Source organism: Oratosquilla oratoria, chromosome 25 (assembly GCF_046742065.1).
Source record: "Oratosquilla oratoria isolate Oo_2021 chromosome 25, ASM4674206v1, whole genome shotgun sequence".
NCBI classification, from domain to species: Eukaryota; Metazoa; Arthropoda; class Malacostraca; order Stomatopoda; family Squillidae; genus Oratosquilla; species Oratosquilla oratoria.
In genome coordinates this window covers 12,622,567-12,645,269 of record NC_134801.1, presented here as the reverse complement: position 1 = coordinate 12,645,269, position 22,703 = coordinate 12,622,567, and the positions used below count along the sequence as shown (strand labels likewise).

The window sequence follows — 22,703 nt, the reverse complement described above, 5'->3', positions numbered from 1 at the left end:
GGACGGTTAGCGTAGACGGACATGCGCCTCAGGCCACCTCTAGCTACCGTTCCTGTACGAGATTTTCCCAGATGAGGTCGCTTGCTCATTGGGACGATAAGCAGTGGTCCGCGTATTTTCATGCTCACAAGAAAATGCAGGCAAAGAACGAAGTACGCGCGCAGGGAAGATCCCTTCCCCACTCACCCGAAACAAAGAGAAGGCATGCTGCGCTGGCGGAGGACAAGGGCAGTTCTCCCCCTCCAAAACGTAGTAGACGGAAAGGTTGTACAACGGCTACCTCGAGTCAGTCTCAAGCCAAATTACCTCCTATTCCATCACCCAAGGCGGTTAGCTTCGACGGGCATGCGCCTCTGGCCCCCGCGAACTATCCCCCGAGTACGAGCTTTTTCCCGGATGCGTCCGCAGGCGGCCCCCCCCCCCCCCGCGACGCGGCCCGGCAGCTCACCCCCCCACCACCACCACCACCACGGACAAAGGACCCTATTTTGGAGCCGACGAGCGCTTCGGCCTCTCCTCCTCCTCGGGAGTCCCACAGTCCACCTTCCTCCCATCATAAGACGAGCCGGGTCATCCACGGAACCCTTTCTATGCCCGGGGGGCAGGAGGCCCGAGGTGTACCCACGCGCGCGTTAGTCGCGGGTGGACAGGCGCCAGCTACGACGGCGACGACGTCCACAGCGCCGGGGATGAGAGGGCCAGTTACCAAACTTCGCAGGATTCCCAGTCGGAATCCCCGATGGTTGTTACACCCTCCTGCTCAGAGATCCTCTCTAAAGTTAGGAGAGCTAATCAACTGAGCCTTCCACAAGAAGTGGAAGTCACGTTCGAGTCTGAAATCTTCAGGACGGGCAATTCTCAAACAACAAAACCAACTCCCATGGAGTACACAGCGGTACGAGCCATGAACCAGGCCTCCGACACACTCACAAAGCGGGCAACCGAAAAACCGCGCTGGCACTCTGTTCCAGTGGAACAGCAAAAACGCTTCTACTTCCCATCAGGGACAAACCTTAAGCAGCCTTGATCCCGGCTCGGTTACCAGAGCTTGTCAAAGTGGACGTGGATTCACTGCTCAGAGAAACGTCATCCTTTCCGGCAGAGAATCCAGGGACCTCGTTCAGGGCCTGGCTCTCTCTCTCGCGGTGCACTCCTGGCTGGAACGCGTCTTGGCTTCAGTAAGGGAGTTTTTACCCGGGCTGCAACCCCAAGGGGAATGCAACCTCCAGGCTCTATGGGAAAGCTCGAGCAGAGCTCTGAAGCATCAAGCGGCCTGCCTCTTAACGTCTTGGGCCAACCTTGAGTCCCGCAGGAGAGACACCGTCCTAGGAGACCCCAGTGATCCCCTCCTCAGAGAAATTTATGCTCCATTGAAGAGGGCCCCCCTTCTAACCCGCATACTGATTCCCTACCCCTCCACTCCAAGTCGAAAAGGCAGACAGGAAAGCCCCGTCCCTTTACGACTAGAGATCCTAGACACAAACATTATAGAGGCTCCGGACTCCCCCACAGAAATCCTAGGAATTCGCCAGCCCTTCCGCACAAGATAGGGGGTTGCCTCTCCCTCTACTGGAGAGCATGGGAAGAGGCCGGGGCGGAAGACTGGACCTACTAAGTCATTAAGACAGGCTATTGTCTTCCCTTTCCCACTGTCCCAAACCTCTCCCCCTATCCCATCCAAGTCAGCAGCTTCCACCCGGACTCGGCTCGTGGGCGGGCCCTAGCGGAGGAATCCTCCGTTCTGCTCCAGAAAGGAGCTTTAGAGGAAGTCTCGACTCCGGACCCAGGGTTCTACTCAAGGCTATTCCTAGTAGAAAAGACAACAGGGGTGTGGAGACCAGTCATCTATTTGTCTCCACTCAACAAGTTCCTTTCCCTGACGAAGTTCCGAATGGACACCCCAGAGTCCGTAAGGGCGTCTATCAGGGAAGGGGACTTCATGGTGTCGCTGGACCTCCAAGATGCCTATTTCCACATACCAGTGCATCCCTCCTCTAGGAAATTCCTCGGAATCATCCACAGGGGCAATACCTTCCACTTTCCCTGCCTCTGCTTCGGACTTTCCACAGCACCCCAAGTCTTCTCCAGTGTGTTCAACCTCGTTTCAGCGTGGTCCCACTCCAGGGGAATTCAACTACTCCGTTACTTGGATAACTGGCTGATCCTTGCACATTCCGCCCAGCTATGCCAAGAACACCTGAGAATGGTCCTAACCTTTGTCCTGAAATTGGGCTCAGTAGTCAACCCGGAAAAGTCAGATTTCTTACCAAGACAGAGAGTCACGTACCTGGGTATGGTCCTGGACTCCTCCCTAATGGAGTCCTTCCCAGTAGAAAAGGGGATCCAGAATCTCGCTTCTCTAGTTGCACAGGCACTATCGACCAGGTTCCTGATGGCGACACAATGCCAAATCCTCCTGGGCCATATGGCCTCCATAGAGAAATTAATCTCCAGGAGTAGACAAAGAATGCGACCGCTACAGTGGCTCCTCAAGTCTCAGTGGGCCCCGCAAGAGGGAGAACCCCTACAACACATCTCCCTCACCGAAGAAGTCAAGGATTCTCTTCTCTGGTGGAAGGCCCATGCAACCTTCTCATGGGGATGCCCCTCGGCCCATCTCCCCCCGAAGTCCTCCTGTTCTCTGATGCCTCCAAGGAGGGCTGGGGAGCCCACCTCAACGACGATCACATCAGCGGTTCCTGGTCCACAGTCGAGCGGACAGCCCATATCAATTGGCTTGAGTTGAAAGTAGTACTCCTGGCTCTCCGTCACTTCAAGGATCAAGTCTCAGGAAAAGTAGTGGGCATAATGTCGGACAATTCCTCGGTAGTAGCCTACCTGAACGAGCAAGGGGGGCACAGTCTCCCAGGAACTATGCCTTCTGATGATGGACATCCTCAACCTAGCCAAGAATCTCCAGGTGTCACTCAAAGCCCGCTACATCCCGGGGAAGAGGAATGTCTGGGCGGACCACCTCGGCAGGAAGAATCAGATAATCAACACAGAATGGTCCCTCTATCGAGAGGTAGCGAACTTCATCCTCAGCAAATGGGGCTCCCCTCTAGTGGACCTTTTTGCAATGAGATGGAATCACCAACTCCCAATACATTTCAGCCCTTTCCCGGATCCTCTGGCAGCAGGAGAAGACGCTCTTCTGCAAAGTTGGGACAACCTGGACTCCTACGCTTTCCCACCATTTCCCTTGCTCCAGAAGGTACTCCTGAGAGCAAGACACGCATCCTACCTTCGGATGACTTTGATCGCTCCTTGGTGGCCCGAAGCCCCATGGTTTCCAGACGCCCTCGAGCTAGCAGTAGAAGAGCCTCTGGCCCTTCAGGGAAGACCAGATCTTCTGTATCCACCCATCAACGGGCCTTGGCACAAGAACCCTTCAGCACTCAATCTTCACGCATTCAGACTATGGTCCGGATCCTCCTAAAGAAGGGTTTTCCCAGAGAAGTGGCAGAGGACATGTCCGCTCCTATTCGCTCTTCCTCAGCTAACCTTTATCAAGGGAAATGCAATGCCTTTGCAAAATGGTGCCACTCCAGGAAGTTAGTCCCAGATCGAGCCACCATTCCTGAGATCGCCTCCTTCCACTTCCTCAGGAAGTCTAAGAAGATCTCCCTCTCGGCAGTACAAGGCTATAGGGCAGCTCTAAATCAGGTGTTTTCTCTGAAGGGCATGGTCCTAGCCCTTTCACCGGAAATTTCCATGCTCTTCAGGCACTTCAAAGATCATGCCCCCCCAGGGAAATCAGTTCTCCTCCGTGGGATGTGGCATTAGTCCTGAACTCTCTTAGGGGTCCCCCTTACGAACCTCTCCGAGAGGCACATCTGAAGGACCTCACCTAGAGGACAGTGTTTTCTGCTAGCCCTGGCATCTTCCAAGAGAGTAGGGGAGTTACATGCCATCTCTTATAGAGTCGCCCATTCCAAAGGATGGAAAGAGGTCTCCTTCACTTTCATGCCTCAATTCATTGCCAAAAACCAAGATCCTGCCAAATCCGACCCTAGATTCTGGTCCTTTAGTGTACCGTCCTTAGACGAATTTGCAGGGGGAGAATAGACTGAAACAGTTCTATGCCCGGTACGAGCCATCCGGACCTACCTCAAGAGAACCGAACATCTTCGACCAGAATTAAAGAGGTTGTTCATCTCTACTAAAGGTAGCCCATCACTAAGAATTCAATTTCTTACTGGACAATGGAAGTCATCCGCAGAGCCTGCGACATGAACCACACAGATTGTCCATGACCTGAGGGCAGTCGGGACCTCCCTAGTCATCAGAAAGAATCTGTCAGTCAACCAGGTTCTTCAAGCAGGTATATGGAAGAGCCAGAATACGTTCACTTCCTTTTACCTCAAAGAAGTTATGTGGGAATCTTTAGGGAACTTATCTTTGGGCACCATAGTGGCTGCCCAAGAAGTCCTGAAAATGATATACCCCTCCTCAAGAGCACACAGCCGACCCTGACAACTCATCCAGGTTCTGGCTCGGCAACTACAGGGATAACTTTCCAAAGTCCTTCTCATACTCTTACATTCCCTTACCATACCTGCGGGCTCTCAAGCATTCCAAGGGAATCAATTCAAGCCCTTCAGTGGTACAAAACTGATTATAACCTGTCTGTCTCCACTCCAGGGAACAGAAAGGGGTGCACTTCAAAGTGAGGGGAATGTATAGGGGTCTGGTCAACATAGTCTTAGCACACTAGATTTTCCTTACAGCGGTTTCCCAGGCTAGATAACAACTTCCTTCCCTCCTAAGTCCGAGTCTCCTATTGTAAGGAGTACCGAAGAGTTTGTATTCTTTGGAACAAATGTAATTTTCGCAGGAAAATTAATTTTTCCCTGATACAAACCTGAGGTACTCCTTACCTTTAATGGCCCTCCTCAACCACCCCTCTAAACAGTTCCTTCTCCTTGCCTGACAAACCTTGTGCTTAATTCATACCTGGCTCAGAGAATGGTTATAGTGTGCGAGACTTGTGGTGGAGGGCAAGGGCCCCCCCCCCTTGCCCCAATGGGGCCCCTTACTGAGGATAAGCGTTGCCCAGACCCACAGAGTGAGGATTTTAATTTCGCAGTAGAAATATTCACACTACGCGAAAGTATCCCTATTGTAAGGAGTACCTCAGGTTTGTATCAGGGAAAAATTAATTTTCCTGCGAAAATTACATTTTTATGTGGAGGGAGGAAGTGTCTCCATGCATACCCTTTTTATTCTTGTATAGGATGCGATGTCCTTGTGTTTTGGAAGTGGGGTGCATTTTATCTACAAGTACATACTCTCAGGCTATTTTCCTGAACAAGAAAAAGTACTGTAAGAATGGAACTGCTTTTCGTGGTGAATTTTTTTTCACTTTGGAGTATAGATCATGACCAATATTGGTGCAAGGATAGCTAAAAGTTTGCAAATGAGTATATCACTGTTATACTTGAAACATATACATATATAGTTCTTTGGAGTAAAAATCATGACCAATATTGGTGCAAGGATAGCTAAAAGTTTGCAAATGAGTACATCACTGTTATACTTGAAACGTATACATATATAGTGCTTTTTCCCTTTTACAAGGGAGGTAGCCAAAGTCAAAAGGCATAAATCCACTCCCACCCATTTCATCCCCATATACTCCACTCCCATTTGCCACCCCTCCCTTCTCTTTTCTTGGTTCCTGGATGATGGGTCATCCCTGCATCTTGCTCATTGCCCTGGGTTAGAAGCAATGCAGCAAGACAGCACATCTACAGCAAGGCTGCTTCATTTAATCGGCAACCCCCCTTTTCCATCCCCTCATGCAGAAAAAGAGAAGATAAGGAGAAATCCCTTTGGGTTTTGTCAAAATATTCGCTCGTACTCCCTAACCCCCCCCCCCACTTCTTCCATGCATCACAGCATCATCTATATACAACCATTCTCTACTCACTTCTATTTTATATCTTCTCCCTTTCTCAACAGACATCTCCCTCTTGCCTAATGCCCCTTTCACCCCATCCATCTCATCCTTGGTTGCCCCTTCATGTTCACTCCATCCATCTCTTCCTTCTACACTTCTTTTACTAATCTTTTTTCATTTATTCTTTCCATGTGTCCAAACCATCCCAATAATCTTTCATCAACCCTATCTCTTAACTCCATTTCCACCCCTGCTATGCTGCTCACCTCGTTTCTCACTCTGACTAGCCTAGTAACCCCTACCATACTTCTCAGACATTTCGTCTCAAACACATTTAAACTCCTCTCTTCCTCCCTTATGTTCCATGTTTCTGCCCCATACAGTGCTCATAGCACAATCACCTGCAAATACAGTCTCCTCATAGCATCCATTCTCAAATGTTAATTTCTCGTTACATTTTTTAACCCCCCAAGGCATTTACTTGCTTCTCTCAATCTACGTTCTACCTCCACCACCAATCCTCCTTTTCACACCCCCAAGTACCTAAAGCTACCTACTTCCTCCAGTCTCTCTCCATTAATACTCACTTCCAATTTGCTGCCATCCTCTCCCCTTGTACATCTCAACACCTTACTTTTACCCACATTTAACTTCAACTTCCTTCTTTCGCACACCTTCCCAAACTCTATCACTAACTTCCTTAACCCCTACCATACGGTGCCGCACACGTAGGCGTCATGAGGAGCAAGTGGATTCGCGACGCTGCCATATCGGCGTCTTGATTATATTTATTGTAGTCGCCCCTGCGTTTTTACATTCTCCCTAATATGCCCTTAATCCCATTCTCTGTGGTTTTCAAAATTCACGGGTGAAAGAGAGAACGATCGATATAAGCAGTGACTATATTTTATGATGCGAGTATTATTACGACACGTCGTACGGCTGGCATTGGCTGCTGCCCGCGAGATTTAAGTCCCGGAGTGAAGTGGTTAATCCCTCCTCTGATCCTGCTACAAGTGTAGTGTCATCAGCAAACAATAACTGATGTATATTTCACTTTTCTCCATTTTCTTTAACTATCTCCAATCCTTGGCCCATTACCCTTGCATTTACCTCTTGCACCACCCCATCCATGTATACATTGAACAGACAAAGTGACATGAGGCATCCATGGTGAAGTCCCACCCCCACCTCAAACCACTCTCTCTCTCCATTTCTAATTCTAACACAAACTGTACTACTCTCGTATAAACATGACTGCTCTTAATAGTTTTCCACCTATCCCATATATCTGCAATACCTCCCACAGTGCCTTCCTGTCTACCCTTTCATAAACTTTTTCTAGACCCATAAAAGCCCAAAAAACATCTTTACCCTTTCCTAAAGCTTTCTCACATGTCTGTCTTACCAGGAAAATCTGATCCATGCAACCCCTACCTGTCCTAAACCCACACTATTCTTCACCAATTACTCCCTCTGTTCCTTTCCTAATCCTCTCAATCAAAACCCTTCCAAACTACACTCAACAAACTGATCCCTCTGAAACTACTACACCCACACTTGTCTTCTTTTCCCTTGTAAAATGGAACTATACAGGCACTCCTCCAGTCCTCTGGTACTTTACCCTCTTTTAGACAAACATTATACAATCTCACTAGCCAGCCCACCATCACTGTACCTCCTTTCTTTAGAGGCTCTTCATGACACCCATATACTTGGAACAATAGGTAATTAAGGTAGACATGAAAATCTGTTGTAATAACACACAATGTTGAAAACAGTGTATTTTTTAAGTTTCAATCATCACATGTTACCATTTTTCACATGTGTCCTATGCACAACATTAAGGATTTTTATGGGAGTTTTGGGTCAAAATCGAGGGTACAACCTATGTACGTTATTGTCCAATAGATGGGTATAAATTGTGTTTCAAGGTTTCTAAACATTGTATACTGGACTTATTTGAATAAGAATAGGAGAGGAAGGTTCATTAGATACATGACAAAAATTTGACGGGTTTAATGAAGATAATGGGAAATGGAACTATGTACAAAAGTGAAGTGTTTGGGTCTTGGTGACTTCTGAACAACTTCTATAAGAAAAGAAATACAGTTTTACAAAAAGATATTAATTGGAGCTGTTCAATCTTCAGGGTTTGACCAGAGTCTGGCTAGTTAAATAACTACCCACCTCACTTGTACAACACTTGCTGACACAAACCAATACACAAACACTTGGACATGTTCTACCTGCCCTCCAGTAACCCCACTCCCACCTCCCCAACCACAGCCAGCACCCTCACCCACTCCCAATTTCCCTCTGCCCTTACCCCCGATTTGTACTCCCCTTCCTTTGTCCCCAATCTCTCCTTCCCCCCCCTCTGACCCAGATCCTACACCTTCCCCACTACCACCCCAACCTCAACCCCAAACGGCAACATACAACACATACAAAACACACAACATCAACATATTACAACACAACATTGACGGTATTAACACGAAAAAAACATGAACTTGAACACTTTCTTAAACAACACAACATACACATTGCGATTTTACAAGAAACAAAACTAAGACACTCACACAAAACACCATCATTTCATAATTACACCACCATCAGACAAGACCGGACTGACGGCTATGGCGGTGGACTCATCACCCTGATCCACCACTCTATCTGTTTTGTGGACACAAGTGCCACAACCAAAATTCTCCTCCCTACCACAGATAACACAACAGAAATCCAATCCATTCGAATCCGCACAGGCAACAAATCAACACTGACAATAGTTAACATGTACATTCCCCCCCAATCATCCCCCACAGTTCCAGACACCTTCAGGCCTCATTTTAGCCAACTAGCCTCAATCCCCAACCTGATCATGGGTGGAGACTTCAACGCCAAGTCGTCTGCCTGGTATGTCGACAACCCTGACACAGACAGAGGGCTTGATATACAGACTCAGTTTGACTCATTGACTATCATGAACACACATAATCATACACATATCCCACACCAATCCCTCTACACTCCCTCCTCTCCTGATATCACCTTTTGCTCCCCCTGCCTAACCCCAACAACATCATGGAGAGTGGTCAGAACCCTTGGCTCTGACCACCTTCCAATCATCATCACCACCAAAACAAGATGCACCCCAGTTGGCCACAGACACACTTACACCAATTACAAGAGAGCTCACTGGGAAGCTTTTATTGAAGAGACAGAACAACATTTTGAAACACTTAACAGTACACCAATCACAAACATAAACAATGCTGTGCACTCTTCTAATACAATCATACAAAATGCAGACAAGAGATACATCCCTAGAGGCAACAGAAAATCACACAACCCCAACTTCACACCAGAAATCCAAAGCCTCATCAGACAACGTGACACACTTAAACACGGTACCCCCACACCTATCCCTCAAAACATAGCAGACCAAATACAAACACTAAACACTGTGATTGCCAATAAAATACATGAACAAAAAACACAAAATTGGCAAAACTTTATCAATACACTTGATCACAAAACAAACACCAGCAAATTGTACAAAACACTCAACAGCATTACACTATCCAACAGTAACACTACACGCTCTCACGCAGCAATAATCACAACAACAGATAATCTACCCTCAAACAGACAACAAGCAAACGCACTCATACGTCATTTTGCACAGACAAGCCATCTCACTTCTCACCCTGACGACCGACGCACCATTCGACGTAAGAAAGACTTTCCCACAGACTCAGACTATACACCCTTCATAGACAGTCAGACAAAACTCATAATACATAGTCTCAAGCACTCATCTGCCTGTGGCCCTGATAACATAAGCAACATCCACCTAAAACACATTGGACCACAAGGTATACACGCACTCACAAACATTGCAAACTACAGCTATTCACACAACACTATACCCGACATCTGGAAGCATGGTAAAATAATCACCATTCCAAAACCGAACAAAGACCCAACAATCCCAACATTGCACCACCCAATCACACTTCTCTGCACCCCCTCTAAAGTCATTGAACGCCTAATACTTAAATTTGTCACACCACATATTCCCCTTGCTGACTCACAACATGGTTTTAGGCCACTACACTCCACAAACACTCTTCTGACAAACCTGACACAAAGAATTTTAGATGGCATCAATTCAGATAGGCCCACCAAAGAACACTTCTTATAACATTAGACATTAGTAAAGCTTTTGATGCTATCCCCCGCCACAACCTAACAAATAAAATATATAACACAGACATGCACAATAACACCAAAAGATGGCTGGCCAATTATCTGGCAGGTAGGAATGCTTACGTGTCATATAATGGCCAATCATCGCACATCAGAAACATTAAGAACAGAGTACCACAGGGCTCAGTTCTATCCCCCACACTATTTAATTTATACATGCATGACTTACCCACGCCAGACAACTCAGAAATACAAATCTCTTCCTACGCAGACGACATAACAATCACATGCACACATCGTAACACAGACAAAGCTGCAGAAATAATCCAGCCATACCTTGACACACACAACACATGGTTCATCACAAACAGACTCAAAATAGCTCCAACCAAATCTACAGCAACACTTCTCACAAACTGGACAAAAGAACACAAATACATACCTCATCTCTACATCAACAACACTCTAATACCACACACAAACACACCGAAAATTCTTGGTGTAACATACGATACATCCATGTCTTTCAAACAACACATCACAAACATAAAAAACAAATGCACACCTAGACTAAACGCACTTAAGTCAATCACTGGAACAACATTTGGACAAAACAAAGAAACTAATATAACAATATGCAAACAATGCATACGCTCAGTGTTGAATTATGCGAGTCCTGCATGGGCTCCTAATCTCAGTGAGACACACCACAACACCCTTCAAATCATACAAAACAAAGCCCTAAAAACAATTACAGGCTGCACAAATACAACACCTACAGACCATTTACACCATGAAACAAAAGTCCTCAAAGTCAAGGACCACCTCGACATGAGAGGCACACAAACACTTGCCGCAGCCACCACAAACACATTACACCCGCTACACTACATAGCAGAACACCCACACCCACCAAGAAACATTAAAACAACACCCAAAGACCTGTATCACACACAGATACTCTCTTCTCTTCCTCCACAACCACCAAATACCAGCCTCCGGAAACATATTCATAATCATATCACTCACCACTCCATTAACACACTGAAAGACAACACACTGCTGCATGCCAGACCCCCTGATATCCACCCTTCTGAATCCTCTCTCCCACGAAAGGACAGAGTCCACTTGGCCAGACTGCGGTGCGGTCACCACCCAGCACTTCTAAGCTACCAGAAGAGGCTAGATGACCGTATTGTGAACAGCTGCCCAGGATGTAACACTTCACCCCATACCATACAACACATAATGGAAGACTGCATTATACACAATCATGCACGCAAACAACACAACATACGCTCTATAAAGGATTTGTGGGAAAACCCAGTTTCGGCTATGGCATTCCTTGGGGAGACGGGACTGCTCGGACAGGCAGTCTAGGGAACGACAACAACAACAACAACAACAACAACTACCACAGAAAACCATATCAAGCCAATTGTTGAGCAGGATTCTGAACTGTACTTGTTTATGATAGCAAAAACATTATCTACATACAGTATGTGTGTGAGTACATGGTTATGATAGCAAGCTGGCTGTCTATAAAGATTGAGAATTGTTCAGGGCTTAGAATGACCAGAATCTCAGATATTGAGTTAGACATCTAGAGTAGACTGTATTGTTCAATAGCTAAATAAAGTCTAACTGACTTGAATTTCCGTGACTTGAGGAAAGCTCGGTTTCTCCTGGGTTTTTTTTACCATTTTATCTAATTACATCACTTTTGTTTGTAAAAATTATACAGTAAAATTACATAATATATTCTAAGGTTTATAATAGGGTTTATAAATCTTTACAAAGGAAAGTTAATGTTGTGAATTAGTCATTCAAGAGCCATTGTTCATTAACATAAAATAGTATAGACTGGTTAAAACAAAAAGCAAGTTTTGTTATATGAACAACACCCAAAGATAAGGAAACAAGATATTAGAAACATGTAATCATAGTGAATGGCTACGTATAAACATACATACATATACCAAAGGCTTTTTCCCCCTACATGGGGGGTAGCCAAAAAGAAAAAGGCATGGAAACCACTCCCACCCATTCCATATCCTATATATTCCAGTCCCCACCACCCTCCTCCCTCCCTCCTATCCCGGCACCTCCACCGGCACATATAAAATAAATGTCTTAATTTTCTAAGAAGAAGTTGGTCATCAGTTCTCAAACAACTACTGGTAGGTTCCAACATGACACATCAGTTATGTAAGCTTTTGACATACTTCTGTGAGAACCCAATATTATTAATACCCCTTTTTTAACAAAATACATCATATGCTTAAAAATGCATTTGTATACAATCCAAGAAATTAATTTTATATAATTAGATTAGAGATCTGAAAGGTGTTTACCCAAACTTACATTTGTCAGATGTACAGTAAATTCTCTTTTGTCTTTATTAATATGCATGAGACACAAATGTGTAACAATACTTAAAGAATGTAGGGAACAACTAATGGACAAGATCCACAGTCTTGTTACATTTTCATTGAAAGAAGGCATTGTACCACTTGATTGGAAAAAGGCAAATGTGGTGCCAATTCACAAAGGTGGAAACAAGGAAACACCACTAAATTATAGGACAGTATCAGCAACTAGTACAATAATGAAGTTATGTGAAAGGATTGTGAAAGGTCAATGGATCAAATATCTTGAAAAGATGAACATTCTGACAGACAGTCAGTTTGGCTTCAGATCTGAAAGGTCATGTGTTTCAGACTTTTTAAGTTTTTACTCAAGTGATTGATGTGCTGCAAGAGAGAGAAGGGTGGGTGGACTGCGTGCACCTCAGCCTAGAGAAGGCATTTGGTAAAGTACCTCTGAGTTGACTTATGTGGAAATTGGAGCATGTTGGAGGACTGAGAGACAAACTACTAGAATGGATTAAAGACTTTTTGATGGAAAAATACATGAAGACAGAAGTAAAGGACAAACAGTAATGAATGGAGTTCCTCAAGGTTCAGTGCCTGCACCTATAATGTTTTTGTCTATGTTAATGGCGTGATGGAAGGAACAACAAGCTATGCCAACATGTTTGCAGATGATGCAAAATCATGAGAAGAGTGAAAAATGAGGACAATAGAACAATGCAAAAAGATTTAGATACTACTATTGCTTGGAGCCAAGAATGGGAAATGAAGTTCAATACCCAAAATATGCAAAGTACTGAAAATGGGCAATAGTGGCAAAATCCCATTTTTAAACTATTTCGTGGGAAGAGTACCCATTACAAAAGCAAAAGAGGAGAAAGACTTGGGAGTATTGATAAAAGACGAGACAAGATAAAAGACAACCTGACAGACATATAAACAGGATTGTGGGAGACATAGTGACTACTGCAGAAGATTAAAGTGGTGTTCCATTATATGGATGAAGAAATGATGAAAAACTCATTGAAACTCTGATACATCCAAGACTGGAATATGCATCAGTAGTATGGTCCCCACTCTGAGCAAATGATATATGGTAAGCAAGATTGAGAGAATACAAAGGTCAGCAACCAAACTGGTCCCCACCCTGGCAGATAAACCATACGAGGAAAGACTAAAAGTACTGGGTCTACCAACTTTGAAAGATCAAAAAGAGGTGACATGATTGTAGTGTTCAGTTCACTAAAGGGGATAGATTGCATTGACAGAAAAAATTTCCCAATTAAAGATGAGAGGGCTTTAAGAGGTCGTGGAAGTAAATTATGAAAGCCCACATGTCAAAAGTATATGAAAAAATACAGATGTGTTGTGCACCAGTGTCTGGAGAGGGTCTGACAACCTAACCTATTTTTCCTCATAAGACCTGTTTACCTGTTATTTACCCAACATCAATTTCATCCTGAACAATGACTAAGGAGCCTAACTCTTGTGTTCAGCGAGGTCTGATTGCATATATATATATATGTATTTACCCAGTTGTATTTTATGGGTGTGATTGTGTGTGTGATGGGGGTTGTGATGAGGGGTGTGATGGGGGTTGCTGGGCTGGATGGAGTGAGAAATGAGGTGAGGGGGGGGGAGCAGGGGTGGAAGGGGAGTTGGGAGATGGGGTTGATGAGGGAGTGTTGGGATGGTTTGGACACATGGAAAGAATGAATGAAGAAAGACTAGTAAAAGAGGTATGGAAGGCAGATGTGGAGGGAGTGAACATGAGGGGACATGCTAGGATGAGATGGATGAATGGGGTGAAGGGGGTTTTGGGGAAGAGGGGAATGTCTGTTGAGGAAGGACAGGAGAGGACAGAAGACAGGGGTGAATGGAAAATGGTTGTATATGGATGATGATGTGATGCATGAGGTAGAATGGGTGGGGGGATGGTGGGTGGGGTGGTGTGTGTGAGCAAAATTTGACGCAGCCTGAAGGGATTTCTCTCTGTCTTCTCCTTTTCTGCATGGGGGACGGAGAGGAGGGGGTCGCCGATTTAATGAAGTGGCCTTGCTATGGATGTGCTGTGTCTTGCGACACTGCCTCTGACCCAGGGCAGTGGACATGGTGCAGGGATGACCCACCCATCATCCAGGAGGTGCTAAGATAGGAGGGAGGGTGGAGGGGAGTGGAGTGCATTTAGGGATGGAATGGGTGGGAATGATTTTATGCCTTTTTCTTTTTGGCTACCTCCCTTGTATGGGAGAAAAAGCCTTGGTATATGTATGTATGTATATTATGGGAAGGGGAGCTATGTTTGTGGTGTCCCATCTTTGTATCTCGCAACTTCCAGTCCTTAAATTCTTGTAAGGTGTGTGTATGCACTATTGTTTCATCTAATTTGTTCCAGACATCCACAACTCTGTGTTGAAAACTGTTTTTTTCAAATCTCTTCTATAACGATCTTTTTTGAGTTTCTTTTCATGTCCCCTTGATTTTCTTCTATCCCACTTTAATAAGTCTTCTCTGTCAAGGACTTCCATGCCTTTCATGATTTTGTAAATGGCCAATAGACTGCCTCTTTCTCTTTGTTCCAGGGTTGGTAGTTCCAGTTTAGACAGTCTGCTCGTACGTCAATTTTGAAAGTGTTGGGGCTATTTTTGCTGTTGCTCTTTGGATTCTTTCTATTTTCCTTGTATTCTTTTTTATACTGGGTGTCCATAGTGTCACAGTGTACTCCAATTTTGGTCTTATTAGTGTGACTAGTATTTTCTTTACCATTACCTCATCCAAGTAATTAAAGGCCACCTTTATTGATCTTAGTTTTAAGTTCCTTTGACTATTTTGTTTATCTGCTTGTCTGTGGATCTGTCTTTGGTGATTATTACTCCTTTTCGGAACCAACTTTCTTTATTTCCTTTATACCGATTTTATATTGTCCTAATTTTCACTTTTTCCAAAATCCATTATACTACATTTCTTAATGCTGAAGTTCACTTCCTACTTTTAACTCCATTCTCAGACCTTGTCCAGGTCTCTCTAGCAATTCACAATCTTTTTCCATACTTTCTTTAGTAGTTTTGCATCATCTGCAAAGAAGTTCGTGTAACATTCTACACCATCCATGTCATTGACACATAACAAACGTCGGAGCCAGTATTGAACCCTGTGGGACTCCACTTATCATTTCTTCCCAAGTAGTTTTTATCTGAACACCACTCTCCTTTTTCTCCCATGCAAGAAATCTTCCATCCAATTCAATAGTTTTTCATGTATACTTCCTGTTTTGATTTTTCTTAATAGCTTTTTGTGTGGTATTTTATCAAATGCCTTTTGTAAGTCCAGGAAAGCACAGTCTGCCCATCTGTCTCTTTTCTTGCATTATATCTATTAACCTTGAATAGGAACAAAGCAGATTTGTGGCACATGATCTTCCCTGTCTAAAACCAAATTATCTTGGATTTAGTATATTGTTCTCCAGATGTTTAGTCCATCTACTTTTGATGACTTTCTCACAAATTTTAGCTATTGCACTTGAAGGGAGACCGGTCTATAGTTTGTTGGGTCAGACTTATTTCCCCCTTTATATATTGGCACGATATTGGCATTTTTCCAGTCCTACAGTACCTTTCCTTTCTTGAGTGAGCAATCTATTATCTTACATATTTTGTCCGTTAGTTCATTTATACATTCTTTTAGTATCCAGTTTGCAATTCTGTCCGGGCTGTGTGATTTGCTGACATCAATGTTCATTATTTGGTCCCTTCTTTCTGTGTCACAATTATTTCTCTCATTAGGGGGGTCTTTCTCCCCTTCCTTCATCACAATTGTGTATGTTTTTGTGAATACAGATTTGAAATTTTCATAATTTCAGCTGTTGCTATATCCTCTGTATATTCTATGTTCCCTTGATGTAGTTTTACTATTTCCTGTTTATTTTCTAATTTACCATTTATATTTCTATAAAATGATTTAGGATGATCTTTACATTTCTGTTGTCTTTTTCAGTTTCTTTTTTCTTCCCTGCATATTTTTACATATTCATTTCTTAGTTTGATATATATTTGTCACTTTCCATTTTTTTTTTCCATATTTTCCAAACTGTGTCTCTTTTATCTTTTGTAAGTGTAAGTGGGAGTAGGAAACAACACAGGAGTCTTAGTCTGAGTATATTCCTAACTAGTTTTGCAGATATGCTTTCTCAAAGGAATGGTGTGCAAAGCTGGAAAGTACACCAACAAAACTAGTCAGGAATAAACTCGGAATAAACTCAGACTAAGAGGGGGTTTACACGGTCTAACGGTTTGTCGAACGCGGTTCGACAGACACGTCGAACCTTGTTTGACGAACCATTAGACCATGTAAACCCCTCTAAGACTGTGTTTCCTACTCCAACCTACATCAACCTGTCGGAATGTTAAAAAGAAGAAAAAAAAAAAATATATATATATATATATATGTATATGTATATATATATATATGTATATGTATATATATATATATATTATATATGTATATGTATATATATATATATATTATATATATATATGTATATATATATATACATGAATAATATACTAAATTGATAGGTATAAATGTATACATATATAAACAGTAATGTATGGGTTTGTATGAAAATGTCTCACTATAGTATGCCCCAGATTACACTATTTGAAGGTATTCAAAAGTTCCCTATCATGCCCTTTGTCTACCAAATAAAATAGCAGACATTAGTAACCTGGGTCAAACTGACTCATTGCATGTTAAGCAAGAATGTAATTATTGTTGTGTATTTTTGGATAAATTTGGGAAAAAATCCAATAAAAATGGAACTGGTAAGTGTAATAAAAGGTGGAGAAGCATATTAATAGTGGCCCAGGGTCTCCACAAAGCTGAAGTAGATGATGGTGTGAATAGCACATGGTTTTTATCATTCTTATAAGATTAATTTTTTGTGTAACCATAAAATTCATCCCTAAATGTTGTTCATATTTGGTTGCAGCTATGCAGCATGTTGTGATTTCCTTCAGCAGAACAATTTGCTGTCCATAATCCGTGCCCATGAAGCTCAGGATGCTGGGTAAGGCCAAGATGCTGCCCTTGTTTTCTGTATGATCATATGCTTGGGTATACTGTGTGGTTTTTAGGAAATATATTTATTGTTTGATTTGTCACAAAACTTTGATACTTACAGATATCGTATGTACCGTAAGAGCCAAACAACTGGTTTTCCATCTCTAATCACTATCTTCTCAGCCCCAAACTACTTGGATGTGTACAATAATAAGGTTTGTTCTACGTATTTCCTTTCTATGGTTTTTATGTTAGTGTTCTTATTATCATTGAATATGTATATGGAAGGCAGATGTGGAGGGAGTGAACATGAGGGGACGTCCTAGGATGAGATGGATGGATGGGGTGAAGGGGGCTTTGGGGAAGAGGGGAATGTCGGTTGAGGAAGGACGGGAGAGGACAGAAGACGGGTGAATGGAGAATAGTTGTACAGGTAAACGTCGACTTACGATGGCCGCGACTTACGATTGTTCGACTTTACGATGACGACGACGATATGATAATTTAACCCCTTCCATACGGTGCCGCACACGTAGGCGTCATGAGGAGCAAGTGGATTCGCGACGCTGCCATATCGGCGTCTTGATTATATTTATTGTAGTCGCCCCTGTGTTTTTACATTCTCTCAAATGTGCCCTAAATCCCATTCTCTGTGGTTTTCAAAATTCGCGGGTGAAAGAGAGAACGATCGATATAAGCGGTGACTATATTTTATGATGCGAGTATTATTACGTCACGTCGTACGGCTGGCATTGGCTGCTGCCCGCGAGATTTAAGTTCCGTACTGAAAATACATATTATAGTGTTTGAATATGGTAAAAAGGATAAAAATGATTAAATAAACTACTGTACATGTTTAATAGGCTATATTCAGTATCTCTGGTGGTTAATATACAGGTAGGCTAGGTACAGTGACCACGGAACAGAGTGGGGATCGACTTACGATGAGATCGTCTTACGATGGCTCTATCGAAACCTAATGCCATCGTAAGTCGACGTTTACCTGTATATGGAAAATGTTGTGATGCATGAGGTGGATTGGACGGGGGAATGGGGGTGAGGTAGTGTGTGTGAGCAAAAATTTTTGACTCAGCCCGAAGGGATTTCTCCCCGTCCTCTCCTTTATATGGGGGGACGGAGAGGGGGGGTCGCCGATTTAATGAAGAGGCCTTGCTGTGGATGTGCTGTGTCCTGCGACACTGCTTCTGACCCAGGGCAGTGGACAGGGTGCAGGGACGACCCGTCATCAAGGAGGTGCTAAGATGGGAGGGAGGGTGGAGGGGTGTGGAGTGTTTTCGGGGATGAAATGGGTGGGAATGTTTTTGTGCCTTGTCCTTTTTGGCTACCCCCCTGGTAAGGGGGAAAGAAGCCTTGGTATATGTATGTATGTATATATATATACATGTATATATATATATATATATGTATATATATATGTATATGTATATATACAGTATATATATGTATGCACACACACACACACACACACACACACACACACACACACACACACACACTTCAACGAACGGACGGCTTAGAAGACGTTCTGAAGAAAATTGAAGTTTTGTGGATCCCAACGCAAAGAGAAGTGCCTATTGTATTTACAGGGTGGGGGGGAAATTGCTCGTGGGGTAGTGGGAAAGTAGGAAAAGAGGAGAAGGGGAGGGAAATGGAAGGAAATGAGGAAGGAGAGGACTTGGCCCAGGCAGACAGGCGAAAGGTAAACAAACGACCCCCCGACCAGCTGAGCGACGATGAAATGTCTAATAAAAATGTAAAGATTAGAAGTATAGATAAGAGCAATACAGTAGAAAGTGATGAGAATATTTTCCAGGGATTTAAAGAGGGTGGGGGGGACACAAACCCCCCCTGACTGACAAGACTAGAAGAGAAGGTCGATAAGATGATCGAGGACTTGGAGCGTAGGTTCGGTCATGTTAACAACATTATACGGAGAGTTGAAAAATTGGAAGAACTAGAAAAGGCGAACAAAAACTTAACTAAGGAAATTGAAGAATTAAAAAAACAGTTAAAAGAAGTAAAAGATGAGAATAAAGTCTTAAAGGAGAATAATAAGGAGAGCAAGGAGGGTTGGAAAAAAATTCAAGAAAATAGCAAAGTTGCATTCACTGACATAATCAGACAGCAAATGAATGAACAAACTGAAAACTCAGTTATTAAAGTGATGAGACAGAAGGAGAATATAGTAAGAGACTTAGCAGACAGAAAGAAATGTATAATTATATTAGGAATGGAAGAGAAACATAACCTAGATAGAACCACAAGAATCAAAGAGGAAAATAAAAAAGTAAAGAAATTTACCAGAATTAGTTCAGGAAGATGAACCAGAAATAATGAAACAAATCGAAGAGAAATTCAGGCTCGGGAAATATAGTACAGACAAGACCAGACCAATTAAGATTAAATTCAGGTCACAAACTGCGGCTGAGAATATCTTATCCAAAACAGGGAAACTAGCAACAAGTGAACAATATAAAAATGTATGGATAAAAAGGGAAATGAATAAAGAGGAAAGAGAGGAAGAAAAACAGAAAAGACTTGAAGCAAAGAAAAAAAAACGAGATAAGAACGGAGTCAGAAAAAGAGAGATTCTATTGGAGAGTAGTGAATATGAAACTAAAGAAAGTCGACATACAAGAGAAAAACAAAAGGGAAACAGAGAACACAATGGAAGTGGCAGAAAACTAAGAGTGTCTTACACAAATATAGATGGATTAATAACAGGATTGAATGAGCTGAATGATTATTTGAAAGAAAAAGAACCAGACATAATGGGAATTGTAGAAACAAAATTAAAAGGTCCACTACCACCCAACAGTGTAGGACATGATGCATATAATTATTGGATTAGAAACAGAGTGAAAAAGGAAGGGGGTGGAGTTATGTTCCTGACTAAGAAGGATATAAACGTGAAGTGTGTCACATATGGAAAGAATACAGTAGAGATGATAATGATGGAAGTAGAAGACAGAGATAAGAAGAGCAGAAAGTTTGTGATAAATTATGTGCCCCCGAAAACAGCCTCATGGGAAGAGAGTGAACATAAAAGTATGTTAGAGGACACAAAGATAACATTAAACAAGATAATGGAAGAGGGAGGAAAAATAGTTATGATGGGCGACTTTAATTGCAAAGAAATCTGCTGGGAAGAAATGACAGTAAAGGGTGGAGATGGCTCATGGGGAAACGCTCTACTTGAGATGGTTACTGACCATACAATGACACAATGGATACAGGAGAACACTAGGTATAGAAATGAAGAGCCATCGAGACTAGACCTAGTAATTACATCCGAACCTAGAATAGTGGACAAAATTGAATATAAAACACCAATAAGTAAAAGTGACCACATATTGATTGAACTGGAACTTAATGAAGAAAAATATATGAAAAGAAATGAACAATATAGAAAAGGAAGAATGTATGAAAAAACAAACTTTGATAAAATAAGAGTTCTTTCAAAAGGAAAACTGGGAAGAAATATACAAAGAAGAAACAACAGTAGAAGAGAAATGGAATATTTTGACAAAAAATTTACAAAAAAGGAGTGGAAAAGTATGTCCCAAGACAAAAACAAGAAAAAAAAAAATATTTAAAATGCTGGTACAACAAAAGCTGTAGGGAGTTCAAAGACAAAAGAGACAAAGCCTGGACCAGATGGAAAAAAGACAGAAGACCTGAAAAATGGAAAATATATACCTGTTATAGAAATGAATATGTACAAATGTGCAGAGAGGAAAAGAGAAAATATGAAAAAGATATCATAGAAAAGTGTAAAGATCAACCAAAACTATTCTACAGATTTGTAAACAATAAACTGAAAAACAAACAAGACTTGGAGAAATTAAGACAGGAGGGAGTTGTTGTTGTTGTTGTTGTCATTCCCTAGACTGTCTGTCCGAGCAGTCCCGTCTCCCCAAGGAAGGCCACAGCCGAAACTGGGTTTTCCCACAAATCCTTTATAGAGTGTATGTTGTGTTGTTTGCGTGCATGATTGTGTGTAATGCAGTCTTCCATTATGTGTTGTATGGTATGGGGTGAAGTGTTACACTGAGGAAATGGAAATGGCGGAAATTATGAACAAACATTTTAAATCAGTGTTTACAAGGGAGAACATACAACCTGAAGAGAACGAATGGAAAGAGAAAGTCCCCCCTATGGAAGAAATAGAAGTAACAAAGAATGAAATATTAACACACTTGAGTAATCTTGATGTCAGAAAATCGCATGGACCAGATGAAATAGCAAACTGGATACTGAAAGAATGCAGGAATGAACTGGCAGACAAAATACATAGCATAATAAATAGTTCCTTGAAAGAAGGAAAAGTTCCAGAAGATTGGAAAAAAGCAAATATAGTACCTATATATAAAGGAGGAAATAAAGAAGAACCTACCAACTATAGACCAGTCTCTCTAACAAGTACAATAGCAAAAATTTGTGAAAGAATGATCAAAAGTAGATGGGTAAAATATTTAGAAAAAAACAGTGTTAAATCCAAGGCAATTTGGATTCAGACAAGGACGATCATGCATCACCAATTTAATATGTTTCTATTCAAGGCTAATAGATATAATACAAGAAAGAGATGGATGGGCGGACTGTGCATTTTTAGATCTAAAGAAAGCTTTTGACAAAGTACCACATAAGAAGTTGCTTTAGAAATTAGAAACTGAAGGAGGAATACAGGGCAAACTACTAAATTGGATGGAGGACTTTTTGCAAGAAAGAAAAATGAGAGTAGTGATAAGAAACCAGCACTCAAAATGGGATGAAGTAATAAGTGGTGTTCCGCAGGGAACAGTTCTGGCCCCAATAATGTTTGCTATATATATTAATGATATGGATGAAGGAATTGAAAGCTATATGAGCTTCTTTGCAGATGATGCAAAACTACTGAAAAGAGTGAAAACTGAAGAAGATTGTGAATCACTACAGAGAGATCTAAATAAAGTACAAGAATGGAGTAGGAAGTGGGAGATGGAGTTCAATACAAAAAAGTGTAGTATAATGGAATTTGGAAAAAAGCAAAAAAACAGAATAACAGGAGCATATAAATTGGGAGAAGAAGGAATAAAAAAAGTAGAAAATGAGAAGGACCTGGGAGTCATTGTTATGAATAATATGTCACCTGA

General features: G+C 42.3%; 1 protein-coding gene across 1 annotated transcript in view; it reads left to right on the top strand.

Annotated features, from left to right (window-relative positions):
* Nucleotides 1–22,703, top strand: part of LOC143038780 (serine/threonine-protein phosphatase 2B catalytic subunit 2-like) — a 172,453-nt gene that overhangs the window by 45,602 nt on the left and 104,148 nt on the right. Inside the window, exons 6-7 of the mRNA XM_076208318.1 lie at nucleotides 17,477–17,554; nucleotides 17,669–17,762. Of these exons, the coding sequence (XP_076064433.1) occupies nucleotides 17,477–17,554; nucleotides 17,669–17,762 (172 nt within the window). The remainder of the gene's footprint in view (nucleotides 1–17,476; nucleotides 17,555–17,668; nucleotides 17,763–22,703) is intronic.